Source organism: Rhipicephalus microplus, chromosome X, assembly GCF_043290135.1.
Source record: "Rhipicephalus microplus isolate Deutch F79 chromosome X, USDA_Rmic, whole genome shotgun sequence".
NCBI classification, from domain to species: domain Eukaryota; kingdom Metazoa; phylum Arthropoda; class Arachnida; order Ixodida; family Ixodidae; genus Rhipicephalus; species Rhipicephalus microplus.
The window spans coordinates 449,262,057-449,280,868 of record NC_134710.1 but is presented as its reverse complement, the minus strand read 5'-3'; the positions used below and the strand labels follow the sequence as shown (position 1 = coordinate 449,280,868).

The 18,812-nt window shown below is 45.1% G+C and overlaps 1 protein-coding gene across 1 annotated transcript in view; it reads left to right on the top strand.

Annotated features, from left to right (window-relative positions):
- Positions 1-6,722, top strand: part of LOC142775514 (uncharacterized) — a 43,622-nt gene extending 36,900 nt beyond the window's left edge. The window contains exon 5 of the mRNA XM_075876957.1: positions 6,630-6,722. Within this exon, the coding sequence (XP_075733072.1) occupies positions 6,630-6,709 (80 nt within the window). The 3' untranslated portion in view covers positions 6,710-6,722. The remainder of the gene's footprint in view (positions 1-6,629) is intronic.
- Positions 6,723-18,812: the final 12,090 nt, after the last annotated feature.

Sequence of the window (18,812 nt, the reverse complement as noted above, 5' to 3'; positions counted from 1 at the left end):
ATGATGGTATAGAGCGTGTTTGATTCGCGTGGTAAAAAAAAGTTCCCTGTCCAGTTTTGTTCAGGGTGCGACAGCCATCCAGCCCTCGTAGCTTCATCTAGCGTTGGGATGGTTTACTATGTGGTGCCACGTAAAAATTGAAATAGGGTGCACGGGAAAAAAGAGGATTTCTGTGGAAGGCACTTATGACCCCTCGAAACGATATTTAGGGTTTGTTGAGGTAAATATCTGTAGTATAGCACATCAATAGGGTATTGTTAAAAAGGACCAAATGCCCGTTGCTGAACATCCGGTGTATGTACGACATAGACCCCTCAATTTACAGCACATTCTCGAGTTTTAAAGGTTGCATAGTAGTTTAGGCAATCCATAATTAGTTAATTAGTGCTAATTAACGGATGCATCTTAGTTCAGGCTTTGAAAGTGCGAGTAATATTCACTGGGCGCGGTATTACGAATGGTGGTATCAACTCGCCGTCTGCGACGCTTAAATCCGACAGACCTCAGGGATCCGTCATCAGGCCTCTTTTCGGTTTATATCAATAACGCCACCCGTGACATTGCAGCAAATCTAAAGGATTTTGCAAATGCCTGCACGCTTTAAAGTAGTTTACGCATTAAGCGACCAGGTACTTTTAAATAACTGTTTGAAGATTCAAGATTGGTTCAGAAATTGACAGATGACATTTAACGCGAGAAAAACTCTGGCGATAACCATGACCTGCAAAAAGATCCACTAAAATTCCAATACAACCTAGGCAATCAATTCTTGTTCTTTGTCTCACAGTATACGCACCTTGGTCTTGTTATCACATCTAAATTATGATGAAACCAACATGGTTGTTATACTGAGAAAATGGCTTTGAATATACAAAGCTACTTAAGACGGGCACTCGCTATGGCATTCGGCCAACCTAAATGACTGCATGTGAAACGTACATAATACCAATACTAGAATATTCACCGGCTGTCTGGGACCCGCACATGCAAGCTAACACAGATAAACTTGAATCAATACAGCGAAAAGCTGCAAAAATCATATTCAATACCTAAAAGTAACACATCTCCATCAGTTCTTTGGGAAGGTGCTAAACTAGAAACGTTGGAATCGAGACGTTATCGGGAAATAACGAAGCTGTTCTATCGCATATTTAATAAGAATCTGGCACTACAAAAAAAATTATTTATATTGAACCAGTCTTGCGCCACGAAACACGTGCCTCCAATCTTGATACAGGAACTGAGCCCCTATATACAGGTACCTTTTTTTTCGAACAAGCAGAGAGCGGAACAATACGCCACCAGAGATCTTTGAAAGTGTCGATCTCAACTAGTTTCTTCGTGCGTTAGCTGCTTCACATGGCTCATAACTACACCTTCATATATATTACAGTACGCTTCATTTTAATACCCATCTTGATCAGACTGATTGTTTGAGGTTCAATGCCTCGCTTCTGCACGATTCTTAAATGCTTCAATTCTGCAGTGTCTCGCTTCTTAATATTTCCGACTTTATTTTTGCTACGGTTAATATTTGAGCTCTTTTTACATTTTACCCAAACAAAGTTACCTAGTGGTCACTGTTTTTATAGTTTTTTGTTTTGTTTAGTGTATTATGGCCATTCTTGGGATTGCGGACCATGTTTTATGTTGCTTCTATTTTTTGTTTTGCGTTTTAAATCATCGCGCTTTCGTTCAACACTATCTATACTGCTGTACCTCCTACACAATGTTGCGTCCACTGCGCCACACACCCCTGCCCAATGTCCGGCACTAGACTGGCACTTTTTCTCTAAAATAAATAACAAATCTGTAAATAAATAAATCTACTTCCTTTTTTTCACTGCGCAACTTTCCAATTCAATGATAGAAATAAAAAATATTAACAGAAGTAAGTTACAAGAGAGAGATATAATGTTGAAAGGCGGGGAGGTTGAATTTGTTAGGAACAAATAACCCTAATTGCATTGTGTTATGTCCACGGTAGCCGTAATACCAAGCGTACGTAACAGGAAACTGAGTTTATTACTTTCAAGAAAGGCATTTGCGCGCAGCACGGTCAAAATGGTCCAAGCGCTGGCTTTCGAGTCCACTGTGGGCCATAAAAGGGGCGAGGAGCACAAAGGACAGGCAACCAGTGCGCGGGCGCACTGATTGCCCCGATAGTCCGTCAGTCCCCAGGCGCTTGGCGTCCGGTATCGTAGGGGGACGGGGGGGCGGTTAATGTGGAGGACAGGGTGTGCATCCCTGCATCCCTGGAACCGGCAATTCCCGGTCTAAAGCCTCTCCATGCCTTTTCCAGTAGAAGACGTGATGGAGGGGCTTTAACTTCAACAAACCAAAACTCCGGCTGAAACTTTTTTTTACGATAGCAGCCGTTCATTCGGGCATTCTGCGAAACTGGCGGGCGACCACTGGTTGTTCTTTGTGGAGCTACCGGCAACGCGAGGTGTCTTCCTAATCTGGTGTAACCTTTCAAGGTGGTTTTCGCAGAATGGCTGAGATATGTGTTCGCGGCTCGCAAGGAAACATGAGATTCACCAATACCTGGCCTGTCTGGCCCATTGTGAGTTGCTTGGCAAAAAAACATGCAATGCGCCGCTGTAATGACCCCGCAGAGTATCTTGCAAGAGCACGTTTGAGCTCTACCACGTAGCGTTTAGCCTGTCCGTTTGTGGCTGGGTGGTTCGGTGCAGATTTCACCACTGTGATGCAGTTGTCACTCGTAGGATTTCTGTATTTTGGCTGACAGGAATGCGATTCCGTTATTTAAAACCACTTTGTGGGGTAATCCAAAAGTTTCGAACAACAAGTGCAGGAAATCGATGGCAGCTGTCGAGGTTGTTCTGTTCACATGGTGACTATCAACCCATTTACTGTAGGCACAAGAATAAGACAGCAGCGCAAAACTTCCGAACGAACCAGTGTCTATGAATGCTGCTATCTCCTGGGATAATCACTTGACCAGTGACTACACATGGGGCATCATAGCTGAGTGTCTTCTATTGAAAAAAAAAGCCCGGTTTTCTGACGAATGTACGTGATGTCCAATTGTTTTCTCAAGTTCTTGAAAGCTTTTATAATAAATTTTTGTAACATAGCCTAGGCTTCTGTAAACACAAGTAATGTTCATGGAGCTTTCATCATATTGTAGCTGCCTTAAGCATTTATTTCAAAATGGTTCATATTTATTTATTACTTTCTTTTTTATCTGCTCGCTGTGCCAGCAGTGCAGCCAGAAACTTCTTTCGAGTGGAGGATTTGCCGTTCCTTATGCATGCTGGTGCATCTCTTTGCATGTGTATGTGTACACAAGCACCCCCCCCCCTCACCCCAGCACTGCTATGCCAGGGTCTGTGCAATTTTTGCAGCTGAAGTGAGTTCTGACACGAATAAAACGCCCAAATTGAGCATTTCTGTGGTTTTATGCTTGAAAGAACTGGAAAAAGATACTGCAGTGATAACGTTTGGTCGGTGATGAGCTCTATCTCATTAAGAGAAACTTGTTGTTGAGGCTCGATAAGGACAAGAAATGAAAGTACTTGTGAATACTTTGTTTTTTATCCTTTGTTTGAATGTATACAAAGTGCATTTATTACTGATTACTGTGCTTGAGCATATGTTCTTACTTCTGTTATGATCTTGGCATTTGCATCTGTTTTTAGGTATAATTTGTAAATTTGTGCACGCCATATTTCTTTTATGTTTGTTTCGAGATATGTATATAGGTTGCGCACATTTTTTGGTGGCTTTCATGTTTGATTTTTCCCGCATTTATTTCAAATGTGTGCACAATGAATGTCTAACAATCTTTTTATTTGTTAGGCACATTGTGTAAATATATCCTATTACAGTTTTACAAAACAATTTTTTAATGAAACGAGCTGCGTTGTATTTTGCATGTGCATTTTTTACTACAGAAGACAGCTACTTCTATTGAGACTATCACTTCACACAGGTACTTTACCTTATCAGTGGAAGGTATAAGGGAGGCAGTTCTAATTCTCAAATCAGGTAACAAAAGCTTAACGACCAACCATGGGCCCATTTCTTTGACCAGCACGTGCTTCTAACTATTATATAATACTTCGTAATCAAAAGCACCCTCAATTTTTTTGAAAATAACATCTTTTTTCGCCTTCACAACATGGCTTTAGGTAATCATAATCATGTGAGACTCAACATGTACCTTTCACTGATCTAATTCTTTATCGTTCATCATCCGCTGGCTGCATTTGTTTTAGATCTAGCAAAAGCATTTAATGAAGTGTGTCATAAACTTCTCATCCACAAGTTACTGAACTTAAATCTTGACTATAACCTATTAAAATAGGTCGTATACTGTCTTGCTAATCACTTACAGTACGTTACTGCTTACGGCTACAGTTCATAAGTGTGCCATATTATCTCAGGAGTGCCCCAAAAGTTGGTAATTGGTCTTCTGTTGTTTCTAATATATATTGTTGACCTACCCTCTCAAGCAGCTTCTAATATCCACCTTTTTGCTGATGATTGTGATACTTTTACAGCAGTTACTTCAAACGACAATTGTAATTGCCTACACTCCGATTTAAATAAAATATATAACTGGTGCAGCTTGTGGCTAATGGAACTAAATATTAACTTATTTAGAGTTAGGCATATATTTAGGTCACCTAACTCTTCTCGGTTATACTACTTAAATAATTTCTCTTGAGATCAAGTAACCTCATACAATACTTAGGGAGTCATATCACATCCAGTCTTACTATACGCATGGGCTTGTAATAGTGCAATGGTGACTACCCAGCGCCCTACTCAAGCCAGGGTGTAGAAGGAGAATACCCATTTGATAAACCGACGTTTTTTGTGATCTCGTTGAACGAGAGCAAGTGTTCGTCTCAAGGTAGGTGGACTGCGGAGGCAGCATGTTCTTCTGCCGTCGTCGTCCACACAATGAAGATTCGACGAACGCCTTCCTCAAACCACATTCCCACAAACACAAACGACACGCTGGGGGAAGGGGGGTAGGATGGACGGCAACCGTAGTCAGAGGTTCAGACGAGCTCCCAACAAAAGAGAATGCACATTTTTCTGTTTGCAAAGTCTACCCCCCCCCCTTTTTTTCTCGCAGCAGTCGGTTTGACAGAGGGATACTCATTACGGCGGGAGCAGGTTTTTCTTACCGAAGTGCCGGTGTGTGGACAAGTGCGGAGGAGTCAGAATCGTGTCCGAGTCGGATACGTGGCAGGATTCCGACACTGCTTTCTGCAGAGATCACCACAGCATGCAGCAGTGACCCAGTGCTTCCATTTTGGACTCGCTCACTACATATAGGCCTTATGCTGGCTGCTCTCCGTCTCCTCATATTTGGTTCTGGTTTTACTGGGCATTTGCCATTGAGCATTCTTTTTTTTGTATTCTTTTTCTATGGTGTGCCTGGATGTTTATTCACTCGTGTTCTTACCGATGAAATTGGCACACGGGAGAGGTTTTGCTACATGATTCATTTCATTACAATAAAATTTGGCAGATCCCACGTACAGTGGAAATCGATGATATGCGAAGCATGTACGAATGAGAAATGTTGATATGTCTCTTCAAAATCAGCACAACATTACGAGGTGGAAGTAAATGATGCCGTACATGACTTCCGTGTCATGATTATCATATTTGGATGTGTCGTTTACCTTCGTCATCTGTTCATGTCGCGTTATACCAAATTTAGTATATGTGGAGCTAGCAAACCGACCGTGAGCACGCCATGAGCATGGTATGTTGTCATGTTCCTACATGACACGCGTGTCAGGATTATCATGTTTCCACCAGTCGTATACCTTCGTCATCTATTGACGTCACGTAACACAGAATTTGGAATATGTGGAGCTAGCAAAACGCTGGCGAGCGCATTATGAAGGGCCCAATATACTCTTATGTAGCGTTTACGCTCGAGCACACTGGGCTCAGTGACGCTACGTTAGCAAAGCGCGAGCACTGTGTAGTCTGACGCCAGGCGCGACCAGCGTGCGTCAGCGCCGCCCGATGGCAACTGGCGTGAAATGCGACATGCTGTATCTAGTGCCGATGCGTTACCAAGACAACACTGCGTCTCCCTCTTTTCATTATGGAGAGAAACCGGACGCGCTAAAACGCGCATGCGTCAAAGCAACGCAGTGCGCCTGCGAGTATATGGCAGGGCCGGCACCTGGCGTTGCAACGCAAGCGTGAAGCGACGAAATGAATGCCGGCGAGCACGCGCACCGCGTCACGTCAAAATGTATTGCCGCCTTGACTTAGGCATGTAGTCATGTTCTCACATGACAAGCATGTCATGATTATCATGTTTGCACCAGTCACATACATTCGTCATCCAATTTGTTGCTGTAGCATTGATTTATTTGACCTTGTGGTGAAAAAATGTACAGTAAACACTCACTTATCTCTGTGAATACAGGTTTCACTTTCATGCTTTACCAATAGCTAGAAAGAGAGATCAGCCGCATTTTCGTCACTTCTTTAGTGGCTTCGAGTTTAAGCGGTGGCTCGGGCCACGTGCTCTGCTATTTGTGTTTCATTCGACGCAAATAAATCTTTCTTGTTGTGTTGTTGACTTTTGACACATAATATGTGTGACCTTTTCCTCCTTCCAGCATTTGAAGAATTCTTCGTCGGTCAGATCTGTGCAATGCTATCTTCAATCACAGCTTTGATCGTGTTCATGGAACAGTGAGCCCGTGCAGGTAGGTGAACTGATTCATGGATGTCACGAGGTATGTTAGTTTCTCTCTCATACTTGGTCTTGTAGCTTACTGTGATAAACAGGTTGCATGATTCATAGTTGCATCTAGTGTCTGCGATTATTTTGATTCGTGTATACATTGTGAACCCTTTTCCGCTCGTTCATCACTGTTTTCACCATGAATCATAAAATAAAAAATGACACAAATAAAACCAATCTTAGATTGTTGTTCCCCCTATTTGGCAGGCGATTAGTAGCAGTAGAGTATAACTTGTTTCAGAGCTAACAGTGGCAGTTACAACAGCGTTCAAATGAGGAAGTCGTATTAGTTGTGGCGGAGCAAACCCTGCAAAATCAGCTGTAGACAGGGCAGCAATGTGTGAATACTCCACTAGTGGCCAAAGCTCTAACTATACGTTAACACTCCAACATGATCTAAATAACACTTCAACACGGTGTAAGCTCTGGCTAATGAAACTTAACACGTCTAAATGCAAAACAATGAGAATTTCACGTAATCTGTTGGCCTGCCTTACTTACTCACTTAACAAAACTCCCCTTGATGAAGTACTGTGCTATAAATACCTTGGTGTGCATAAGACTAACAATCTTTCTTGGAAAAAACACATTGAACACATAACGTCAAAAGCTAATTGCATGCTTGGTTATCTTCAACGAAATTTTTCTTTAACTCCACCGAAACTAAAACAGCAACTTTACACCACCTATGTTAGATGTAACCTTGAATATGCATGCTCGATATGGGACCCTGGCCATGCTAGTCTGAAAAACATAATTGAAAATGTGCAAAATCGAGCAGCCCATTTCATCCTTCACAATTGCCATAAATCTGCTAGGGTCACTAATATGAAACTAACACGTGGCCTTCCTTTCCTTTCTTCTCGTAGGAAGTTAGCTCGTCTTTACCTCTTTCACAAGATCTACTATCATAACCATGAGCTCAAGTCACGATACATTACACCAGCATCTTATATCTCCTCACGTGTCCATCATCCTTGCAAAGTTCATGTACCTTCACAGCGCACAGCCTCCTACTGTTATTCATTCTTGCCGAAAACATGTCACAAGTGGAATCGCCTGCCTGCGTCACTTGTCGCTATCTGAGACACAGGTCGTTTCCGTAAAGCACTAACAAATGCGTTATAAGCCTTTACCAAGCTGCTCCCCTACTGCAGTTGCGATTTATAGTTTGATTGCCACTTACTTTTTACATGTATTTTTTATTGTTTTGTTCTTAGTTAATATTTAATTGTCTTTTCCTGTGGTACTTTGTATGCATTTTTTTGTCATTCTAATAATTCGGTGTTTTCGTTCCTCTTCCTGCATAACTACTTTTGTGTTTATTTATGAACATAAGTACATAACTCAAATTTCTTTGTTATATTATCAACTGCCCTTCTCTGTTTATCACTGCTTTATTATGTTGTGTCATATCAGATGTATAAATATACTTTTATTTGTAACTATTTTTGCTTGTTAATCTACACTCTTATATTTTTCTTCCGTTATAAAATTATTTTTTCTTTTATAATTTGGTCCTCGCGAGACTAACAAACTTTCTCGAGGACCACGATCTGATTCCTCACACCATGCTGGGCTTCAGGAAGAGCCTCTCCACGCAGGACGCCATGCTACAACTCAAGCACCAGGTAATAGACAGCATGACCACTTCTACCAAAGCAATCTTAGGCCTAGATTTAAAGAAGGCGTTTGATAATGTCAAGCACTCGACTATACTTACCCGAATAATAGAACTAGGACTCGGTAAAAGGACGTACGACTACGTCCGTGATTTTCTAACGGACAGGACAGCGAGGATCACATTGGGAGAATTAGAGTCAGGAGAGATAGAGATGGGCAGCGCCGGCACTCCTCAGGGTTCGGTGATTTCGCCCTTGCTCTTTAACCTCGCACTCATAGGGTTACCAGCTAAATTAGAAGAGATTGACGGGCTCTCCCACAGTCTGTACGCAGACGACATTACTCTGTGGGTAACTCGGGGATGTGACGGCCAAATAGAACAGACGCTACAGCGAGCCATCGATACGGTTCAAAGATTCCTAGAGGACACGGGCCTCACCTGCTCGGCTGAGAAATCGGAGCTACTGGTTTACAGACCTACGCGCAGAGGTCGAAAGCCCAAATACAGCGAACAAAGCGCAAATCACGCAGAGGAAGCGATACAGCTAACGACCTCGGAAGGCCACGTCATTCCCAAAGTAGACGTTATACGCGTGTTAGGCTTGTATATTGCAGCCAATGGCCACAATGGCGAAACTGTTCGCAGGTTGGAACACGCGGTAAATCAGACAATCCGACTTCTAAAACGAATTACGAACCGACATAGTGGTATGAAAGAAGGGAACACTATTAGACTTGTGCAAGCCTTTGTCCTCAGTAGAATCACGTACGTTGCCTCTTACTTGAATTGGCACGTCGCCGAGAAGATAAAATTAGATTGCTTAATCAGGAAAGTATATAAGCAAGCTTTATGCTTACCCATGAACACAAGCACAGTGAAATTATTAGAACTAGGCTTGCACAACACGCTTGACGAATTAATAGAAGCGCACAACGTAGCACAGTATGAACGACTTTCTAAGACTAAAACGGGCAGGTACATCCTCGAAAAACTGGGAATCCACTATCACACGCAGCAAGGCGAAAAAGCCGACATAACCGTGATGGTAAGGGAAAAGATAGTGATTCCGCCGTTGCCCAAAAATATGCACCCGGAACATCACACCGGCCGAAGAAACCAGAGAGCGCAGGACTTGCAGAGAAAATTCGGAAATTGCAAGGAAGCGGTATTCGTGGACGCGGCCAGATACGCGCGAAGGTGTGGTTACGTGGCCGCGGTGGTCGACGGTAAAGGGACATGCATGACGAGCGTTACGGTGCAAACGCCACTGACCGAGACGGCCGAGGAGGTGGCCATAGCACTCGCGGTGGCGACCACTGAGGCCGAAGTAGTAATTAGTGACTCGCAAGCAGCGATACGCAACTATGCGAACGGTCGTGTCTCCCGAGAGGCGCTGCGAATCCTAATGACTAACGAAGACAAAATTCGGGAAAAAAATGACACTTTCGTCATATGGACCCCCGCACACACACAAACCCCGCTGGCCGGCAACGAGGCGGCGCACGCGGCGGCTCGAGCACTCACGAACCGAGCCGTTGCGAACGCCGACGCCGCCTCGGACGAAGTTCCACGCGGGGGGGAGTGGGAGTGGGGGGACCGCATGACTAGTTACCACGAAATAACGCAGCACTATAAGCTAGAAAGGCGAAAGTACCCTCCGCCACACAACAGGTTAAATAAAAAACAGGCAGTTGCGTGGCGACAACTGCAAACATATACTTATCCGAATCCAGTTCTCTTTAGTCTCTGTTACCCTGATCTGTATTTAACAGAAAAATGCAAGGTTTGCGATGAAAGGGCGACACTTTCACATATACTATGGGAATGCTCGAGTTTAGATGAAAGCAACGATGAAAACCACGAAGAGGCAGTTTCGGACCGCAGGACACGCTGGGAGGGGGCTCTGCTCAGCTCCTCATTCGAACAACAACTGTGGGCCGTCCAGCGAGCCGAGGAAGCCGCCCGAGCCCAAGGGCTCGTGGCCGACGCCTAGGCCCGCCCCAAATCAACTTCGCTGGACTTCATAAATAAAGTTATTCTTCTTCTTCTTTATAATTTATTGTACTGTAGATATTTGTTTTTGCATGTATCGATGTATCTTAGCCCCTCCCCTCTATAATGTTTCTTTTAAGCCCTGAGGGTATAATTAAATAAATAAATAGTTGCTATCTTTCTTCAACAATGTAAATACATCTTCGTTCCACCTCTATCAACGCGTCCCCTCACTGGCGACGATGGGCTATGCGGACGACGGCGGGAAGCGAGCTACCTTAATGAAGCCCGCCGTTCCTGCCATCGACCTCGAGCCCTTTACAGCCCTCTAGTTCTAATTGAACCATAGTTTTCCTTAAACTTAGAAACACTACTTAGTCCAAGTGACATGCTGATTGTTTCATTCTTGTACCTTCTTTGCTACTGGTTGTTCTTCAAACTCTGGCTGATGATTTAACGGCACTGCATCCGAATCTACTTCATTAGTCACCTGCTAACCGGCAATCTCAACATCAACGACGATTTTCGGATGCTTTTGGTTGCTCGGCTAATACAAAAGAATTGATTCTATTCCAATATCGCATCGAAAGGAGTCTGATCCAACAGACCTCGCTCTTGCGCCTGAGTGCCTCCACAGGCTTTCAGGTTCCCTTCCTGTGAGCAGCTAAATCATAGTGGTGTTGAAACGGCAACACTGCACCAGGTTATTTCCAAGCCTTTGAAAGTAGCGTCGTTCAAACCACCGTAATTTCCTTGCGGCGCGTTCACCTTCACTTTGTTCAGAGTCTTCTCTAATAGCTTGCGTGCCGTCTTTGTAAACATTATTTGCTGCTCATTCATCGAATGATGGGTTGCCTGTATACCTTCCTCCTTTTCAGTCGTAGTTTCGGCTGTGACTGTGAGCTTGCATGTGGCTTTGAATGTCAGCTACGTTTCTTCGAAGAGACGTTGTCAAACAACCCATTAGCGACACCGAAAACCAATTGTGCATAGATCATTTCATCAAGTGCAAACTTGTCCTCGCCGAACCGACAGTTCCAGGTTGGTCTACGCAGAGTGAGTGGGTATATAGTTAGAAAAGACTCCCCACACTCTTAAATGGAATGGCCCTCGCTCCTTTAAAGGAGAAACTGATGTCCCAAATGTTCATCATTGAACGGAGGTACTTTCCCTTCTTTTGCCTTGGAGAAACAGTTTTTCCCCTTCAAAATGTAGATGGCTGACCACGAGTTAGCGAAGCGACTAGGCCTAGCGTGTGCATCACTATTCAGCTGATAAGAAGTACACGGCACTGATAATCACAAATATTGGTCGCGCTGTGTTTACTGTCGCACGACATGACAATCAACCAGACAGGCCTGCGGTGATGAAAGCCTCGTGAAACAAAATGATGAAACTCGTACGTTTTGCTCGCCCAGTAAGACGGCATTCGCTTTGAGAAAGACAGATGCTGTGGAGTTCTCACCCAAAGACTGCATGGTCGGCTTGCTGTTTTTATTTTTTGAAGATTCACTCATTGTTGCGATGTCATCAAAGCGTTTACGGAACAATAGACAAGATGTGCCTTGAAAACGTACATTCGATCGCAGAAAACAATTCTGACGCTGCAGTGCATTACCATGGAGGAAATTAAGCTACGAGAGGCCCTTGCAATGCTTGCTGCAGAGGAGCAAGTTTGGTAGAAATCTGGTGCTTTTCCAAGGTGGTTGTGGGAATAGATGGGAATGCCAGTGTCTCCTGTCATCTGCATCACCACTCGTATGATTGCGTTGTTGGAAGCCGGCTGGACTTCCGAATGTGCATGTATATGCAGCTGTTGCACGAAGTTTGTGAGAAGCCTACAATGAGCATTGGTTGCCACGGTCGCGATCTTATCCTGCGCTCCTCAAGTGTTGTTACATATTTACCAGTGCCCATAGCATAGAAGACAACTAAACAACTTGAAACCCAAGAACTTTTTCCAGGATAGTACGATACACTTGACATCCTTGAGGAGGCCAGTAGGGACAGCAAGGGTCCACATCAACAGGGAGTTTATCCTTGTCTTCTCTGGTCCTCCACAAGCGTCCTTACGCCAAGTTTTGTCATGGCCACCACTCATCACAAAGTACTGAAGAAATTCATGTATTTTGAAGGGTTCGTTCTCGAACCTCGCGACCACTTGTCCGAAAATGTTTGGCACTGCACCTTTGTTGTTTCCATTTGGCAATGTGCGGTTGCGTGCCTCAGTGAAGGCAGTCTAGAAACCCTAGACGAGAACAGCAGCATTTACGGCTCTTGATGCGAGAGGTGGCGGTGCGTTGTTTTCGTGTACGGCAGTCACAACTACCAAAAAGCAGTACGTGGCCCACTGTTCTCACCGGTACTTGCTGAATTATGAATGAGACACGCCTGACACAGTGAGGTGGTTTATTGTTTGAAATATCGCTTCCTGTTCGCGTTTTGTGTGTGGCAACGTCACCCTTGGCCAAGTTTATTTTTCTACATGGTCACAGTACATGGTCTACATTCTCACAACAAACGTTTGTGGTCATCGTGAGAGTGCGTAGAATAGCAGTGCGACTGACCCCTTTCTTAAATGGCATATCGCAGCTCGCCATTAGCAGCTTTGAAGGGCTTGCAACATCCCAATTTGTGTATCGTGCACGTGCGCACAAGCAGAGGTCGTGCTTTCTTCTTGGGGTGCCGTCAAAGGCAAATGGAGTGTTTGTGTGTTATTAATTGGACACTGTGTATATTTCCGCATGGCGTTCGACTCCTCTGCGTTGCGCTATATGTAAGCATTCCATGGTGGACGCCGCGCAGTGTCTTGCTAAGTCTGAGCCCACAGTGGCCTAGACTGCGGTCATTATGAAGGTTACTACACTGGTGCATACGTATTGTGGTATCAGGGGTTCAACAGCTTCCTATGTCTCTGGGACCCATATTGGGGCCATTTGTACTCAAGCATGCAGAGCTAATTCTTAATGAATGCATTTATAAAAGTCCTGCAGTTTTTTTCAGGTGAGGCAAGGGGAAGAGGGGATTAAATCATGTGTTCGATCCCACCTATTGTCGATGATGGTGGTGCCTCTGGTGACAGCTAGACGTCCTTGAACCCGAGTGCGAGGGCGAAAGCGGGCTGCCGTGACAGCTGCTTTCACTGCTGCTGAACGGCGGTATCCGCATTGGTGTGACGAGCTGGTCAACTAGCTTTGGGCTAATTCTGAACAAAATATTTTTAGAAACAAAGCAGCTTATGGTGATGTTCAGTCCGGTGGGTTGCCCCGTGATCATATGCTACCTTACTGTGCATGCGCAGCAACTAGTCCTAGCAACTAGTCCGTTTCAAAACGCGCTAGCACATTTCGCAGTGCGCAGTTGGCTATGCAAGAGGCTGTCGCCTCTCCCCCTTACACTCTCTCAGCAATCACGTGATGTGATAGCGTTCGAGAGCTAGATAATACAGACGTCCGGTAAACACACGTGCTCTCGCGTTGAATGCTACTGTTAGATGTCAGTGGGATTAACAGTAACAAAAACTACATTGATTCCATGGTGTGCTGCACTTGTAAGGACACGTCAACATCAGGCGACATGCCCAGCATGAACGTGGTTTAAGTCTATCCATGCACTGCTTCTCATGCCACTCATAGTTCCCTTTACTGGAAGGAGGTGTTTTTTACCTTCGCCTTGAATTTCTCACATGGAAAGCAGGAGTCCAGCTCAAATACATGGCTCTAGGTGTCATGCATTGTTGACGCATGGTGGTTTTTGAATTGGCATTTTGCAGTAGACGTCAACATCTTCGCTCTTGTGCGTAGCAATTCGCTTTTTCTTGAGGTTATTGTGGTTTCCTGTTGCACAGTGTGTGTGTATACACTACCGAGCGTCTTCAGTAAAATTGTAATCACCTTTTAGGCGAAATCTGTTTTAATTTTCGGCAAGATTGTAGAAGCCAGGTTAGCTGTAAGGCGTATAGAGCCTCGGAGGACTCGCACGGGTGTAGGTTCAGAAAACGGAGTGACACACCGAGATCGTGATTTGGCTTTGTTTCAATTTAAGACAGCATGATGTACTAGTCTACGCAGACACCTTAGAAGACTGCATTGAGCTCATGTTGTTAGAGAAGTGGTGCAGGTCTATAAGGCTTCTACGTGACGAGGTGCGACCTCACGTCCACAAACGCAAGCCAAAATGAACAATTGTAAGGCGTTAAAGTCGAAAAAAAATGAAGTGTCTTGAGAAGTCTCAGATCACTATTCTGGCAATATCCGAGCTATCCAAGAAATTAGCCGAGCCCCCATCTTGTTAAGACAGCAAAGTAGCCTGCATCATATTTGTCTACCTTGTGGTCTTCGCCAAAAGGTCTATTTGGTGGATACATGAGAATTGCAATCGGATCACGATTGAAGCACACCTTGGACACTCTTTTTTGGTTCCAGTGAAGGCAATGTTGTTTCTTGAAGGAAAGAAAATAGGAGGAAAAGAACGGCAGGGAGGTTAACCAGCCTATAGGCAGCCGGTTCGCAACCCTGTGCATTGGAGGGGGATGGGGGAGATGAGATAGAGAGGAGAGAGGGATGAGAAATAAACACAGCACATTAGGCAGCACATGCGTGCACACTGAGTCATAGTGCAGTCTTGTCTTTAGTGTGTGTGACATGGCTGTTACAGTGTTTGTTCAAGTCCGTTTCACGTAGGAACTTCAACGGTGCCTTTGTCACCTTCTGTTGCAATGTCTTCTCTAGGGCACTTGAAGGAATAGCGTCCACATACATATGGCTTTTGTCTCTTGAAAGCGATTGACAGCCACAGTATCGACATTGGATCGTGATATGCGTGTTGTACAACTTCGAAAGAGCCTATGTGCTCTCAATGAGAATATTGCATGCGGCGATGTTTCTTTGATATTGTCATGGCTAAAGGCCGGGCAAGAAGACAGAGGACGACGAAGTGATGAGTGTAGACAGCACCCACGGTTCCTCCGAGGAAGACGACCTCGAAGCGGCTGCACTTTTGTTTTCTTTATACAGACCTCCTTTTTCCTGATCGCACCGTCGTCCTGTATCCTGTTATTTTCAACTAGCGACAATATCATATACACCTTTCCACAGGAAGGAAAAAACACCACAATGATGGGCTGTGTGCGGGAGCACAGAGGCTAAGGACGCAGACTTGTCAGTGCGTTTTCGAGGGGACAGCCCAAGGAGAGCTATGGCGGCGCCCAGGGAGGCGTTTATGAAAAGGTGAATACTGGAGCATCTTTTGGAGCCTCGTCTATGCCAGTACGTGATGGTTCGGTTCGTGACATTCTTGTACTTCGCGATATTTGTCCGAACATGAGACATTAGTTGCTGGAATTTTCCCTCCTCACAGACAGAAGGTACCTGTAATTCGGGACCACCAATATGGCGGGTGAAAAGGAGCGGATTGCCGCGTTCATTGGGCTCCCATTCAACGGCACTCTCCTCTTTGTGGTGCTTAGCGGCTTGGTGCGAAATGTCACCCTCCACGTTGGCTAGGAGAACGGCTACGAGAGCTAGAAACTGGCAACTGTGAAATTCATCGGGGGCAGCGAGTCGCGATGAAAGGCTGCGTGAAGTTCACAGTGCTTCGGGCTAAAAAACACATTGGGTTGCATGTGCGTAAGCGATACTGTGGACAGACATGCACTCGAAAAAGCTCCCTAAAAACTGGGCAAATCGGCCGCAAAGGAGCGCCCATCCATCCCCGTTGTGGAAATCTCCCAGATTCAGAAACCTTAAACTTGACAGGTATGTCTATATTTTGAAGCATCTGCATTTCAAACATATGAAGAGTAGTATAACAAGTGTGGTAATCAACAAAAGCTCATTGACTATTGAGCTAATGCCAGTGAAGCGTCGGCCCACTGATGACAGGTCATGCGAGGACCTTCTAGACTTTGATAAAGTTCTTCAGGAAGTCTTCCACGGAGGTGGCATATTAGGCCTGACCAAAACAGCCTTGTGTTGAGACGGCTGTCTCTGATTTTCCCCGGGTGCCACAAGGTGAGCAGGTGTAGTCACTGGAACATAGCCTGCCTGGAGGGCTTGGAAACCTCAGCGATAGTGTTTACGTTTGTGTTAGCTCCCTCAGGCCTGAAAGCGGTATATGATTCTCCTGTGTGGCCGGGCCACACTACGTGAACCTGGTGAAGTCCCACACGGATAGAAACTTGCCCTAGTTCTCAAAACAAACTTTTGGGTCATCACGAGAGTCCGTAGAATAGAAGGCCAAGTGACCCTTTTCTCAAGCGGAATTTCGCAGCTCGCCAGTAGCAGCTTGCAAGGGCTGGCAACATCCCATTTTGGGTATCGCACACGTGCGGACACACAGACGTTGTGCTTTCTTCTTGGTGCTTTCTTCTTGGGGTGCCGTCAAAGGCAAATGGAATGTTTGTGCATTACATTGGACACTGTGTATATTATTCCCACTTGGCGTTCGACTCCTCTGTACTGGGCCATATGTGAGCATGCCATGATGGACGCGGTGGTGTGTCTTAATAAGTCCGAACCCACAGTGGTCTAGACTGCGGTCAGTATGAAGGTTACCACACCGGTGCGCAATGTGGTATCAGGGCTTCAGATCCTCTTATGTCCCTAGTACCCAATTAGGGCCATTTGTACTCAAGCATGCAGAGCTAATTCTAAATGAATGAATTTCTAAATGTCCTGCAGTTCCCTTCGGGTGAGGCGAGGAAGCAGAAGAAGGGAATAAACCATGTCGCCTATCCCACTTACCGTCAGTGATGGCGGTGCCTCTCGTGACAACTAAATGTCCTTGAACCCGAGTGCGAGGGCAAGGGCCGGCTACCGCGCCGGATTTTCACAGCTGCTGATTGGCTGTATCAGCGTCGGTGTGACGAGCTGCTCGACTAGCTTTGGGCTAATAGTGAACAAAATATCTTTAGAAATGAACCAGCTTATGGCAGAAATGAATCCAGTGGGGTGCCCCGTGATTGTATGTCAACATGCTCTGTATGCGCAGCAGCTAGCCCTAGCACTTTCAAAATGTGCTATCACATACCGCAGTATGCAGTTGGCTATGCAAGAGGCGGTCGCCTCTCCCCCTTACCATCTCTCAGAAATCACGTGATAGCGTCAGGGAGCTAAATTCTACAGACGTGCGATAATGGCACGAGCTCTCTCGTGGCATGCTACATCTATATTTCAGGAGAATTAACAGCAACAGAAACTACAATGATTCCAAGGTGTGCTCCACTTGCAAGGGCGCGTCACCATCAGGGGGCATGCCCCCCTACTGAAAAAATTTCCAGTCCCGGCTGATTTATGAGACAAGAAATCAATTCCGGCCAGAATTTACCTGGCTGAAATGTAAGCCTTTCTGTCTGGAAATGAAACTCATTCGAGCAAAAAATAGAAACCATCCTAGCGGGAACTGGAAATAATTCTAGCCGGAAATGAACGTCGTTCTAGCTGAAAATGGAAATGATTCTAGCCGGAAATTGAAATAATTCTTGCCAGTAATGAAAGTCGTTCCAGCTAGAAACAAGTTATTCCAGTCAGAAACAAAGGTCATACCAGCAGGAAATGGGAGCTGTTTTGGGTAAGAAATTGGGAACATTTTCGTATAGTAAGAACCGTGATGTTCCCATGGAAAAAGTGCCTTTCCTGATGCAAAAAGGAGGCCAGGCTCTGGAAGTACACTTTATTGTACGTCTTTCACACTATGCTTTCCCCTGCTTCAGCTTCTTTTTGACATCTCGAATCTTTTCGCTTAGTATGCGCTGGAGCCTATGTGTAGCCGCTGTGACATCATCTTTTTTGGAATCGCCACTGCTGCCAAAATGACGAGCAATGGCAAATGATGGTCTATTTGTAGGGCTCCTTGTCCGGTCGATGGTGAACGTAGCGGCTGAAGTTCGGTGACGTAGTTGCACGTGCCGAGGATACAGCAGCAGCAGCAGCAAAGCAGTGCTGTCCAGTGAGCTGTGCAGATAAGATTCACCACCTTGACGGAGCGAACACAAGGGTCAATGCTTGTACACAGCCGCAACCACTGCTGCCAAAATGACAAGCAATGGCAAACGATGGTCTATTTGTGGGGCTCCTTGTCCGGTAGATGGCGAACGTAGCGGCTGAAGTTCAGTGACATAGTTGCACGTGCCGAGGATTCAGCAGCAGCAGCTAAGCAGTGCTGTCCAGTGAGCCGTGCAGATAACATTCACCACATGGACGGAGCGAACACAAGGGTCAATGCTTGTACACAGCCGCAACCACTGCTGCCAAAAATATCATATGATACATGGCTACACAATTCGCATTCTGGGACGCACGGCGATATTTGTTACGTTAATCTTCTACCCCAGTATCTAGCATATGCTGACACGATATCTTCGCGACGTGATGCTTGTATAGGGTTTTTATGTGTAGGAGTTTCCAGCACAGGTCAATAAAGAGAAAAAAAACGGCACAG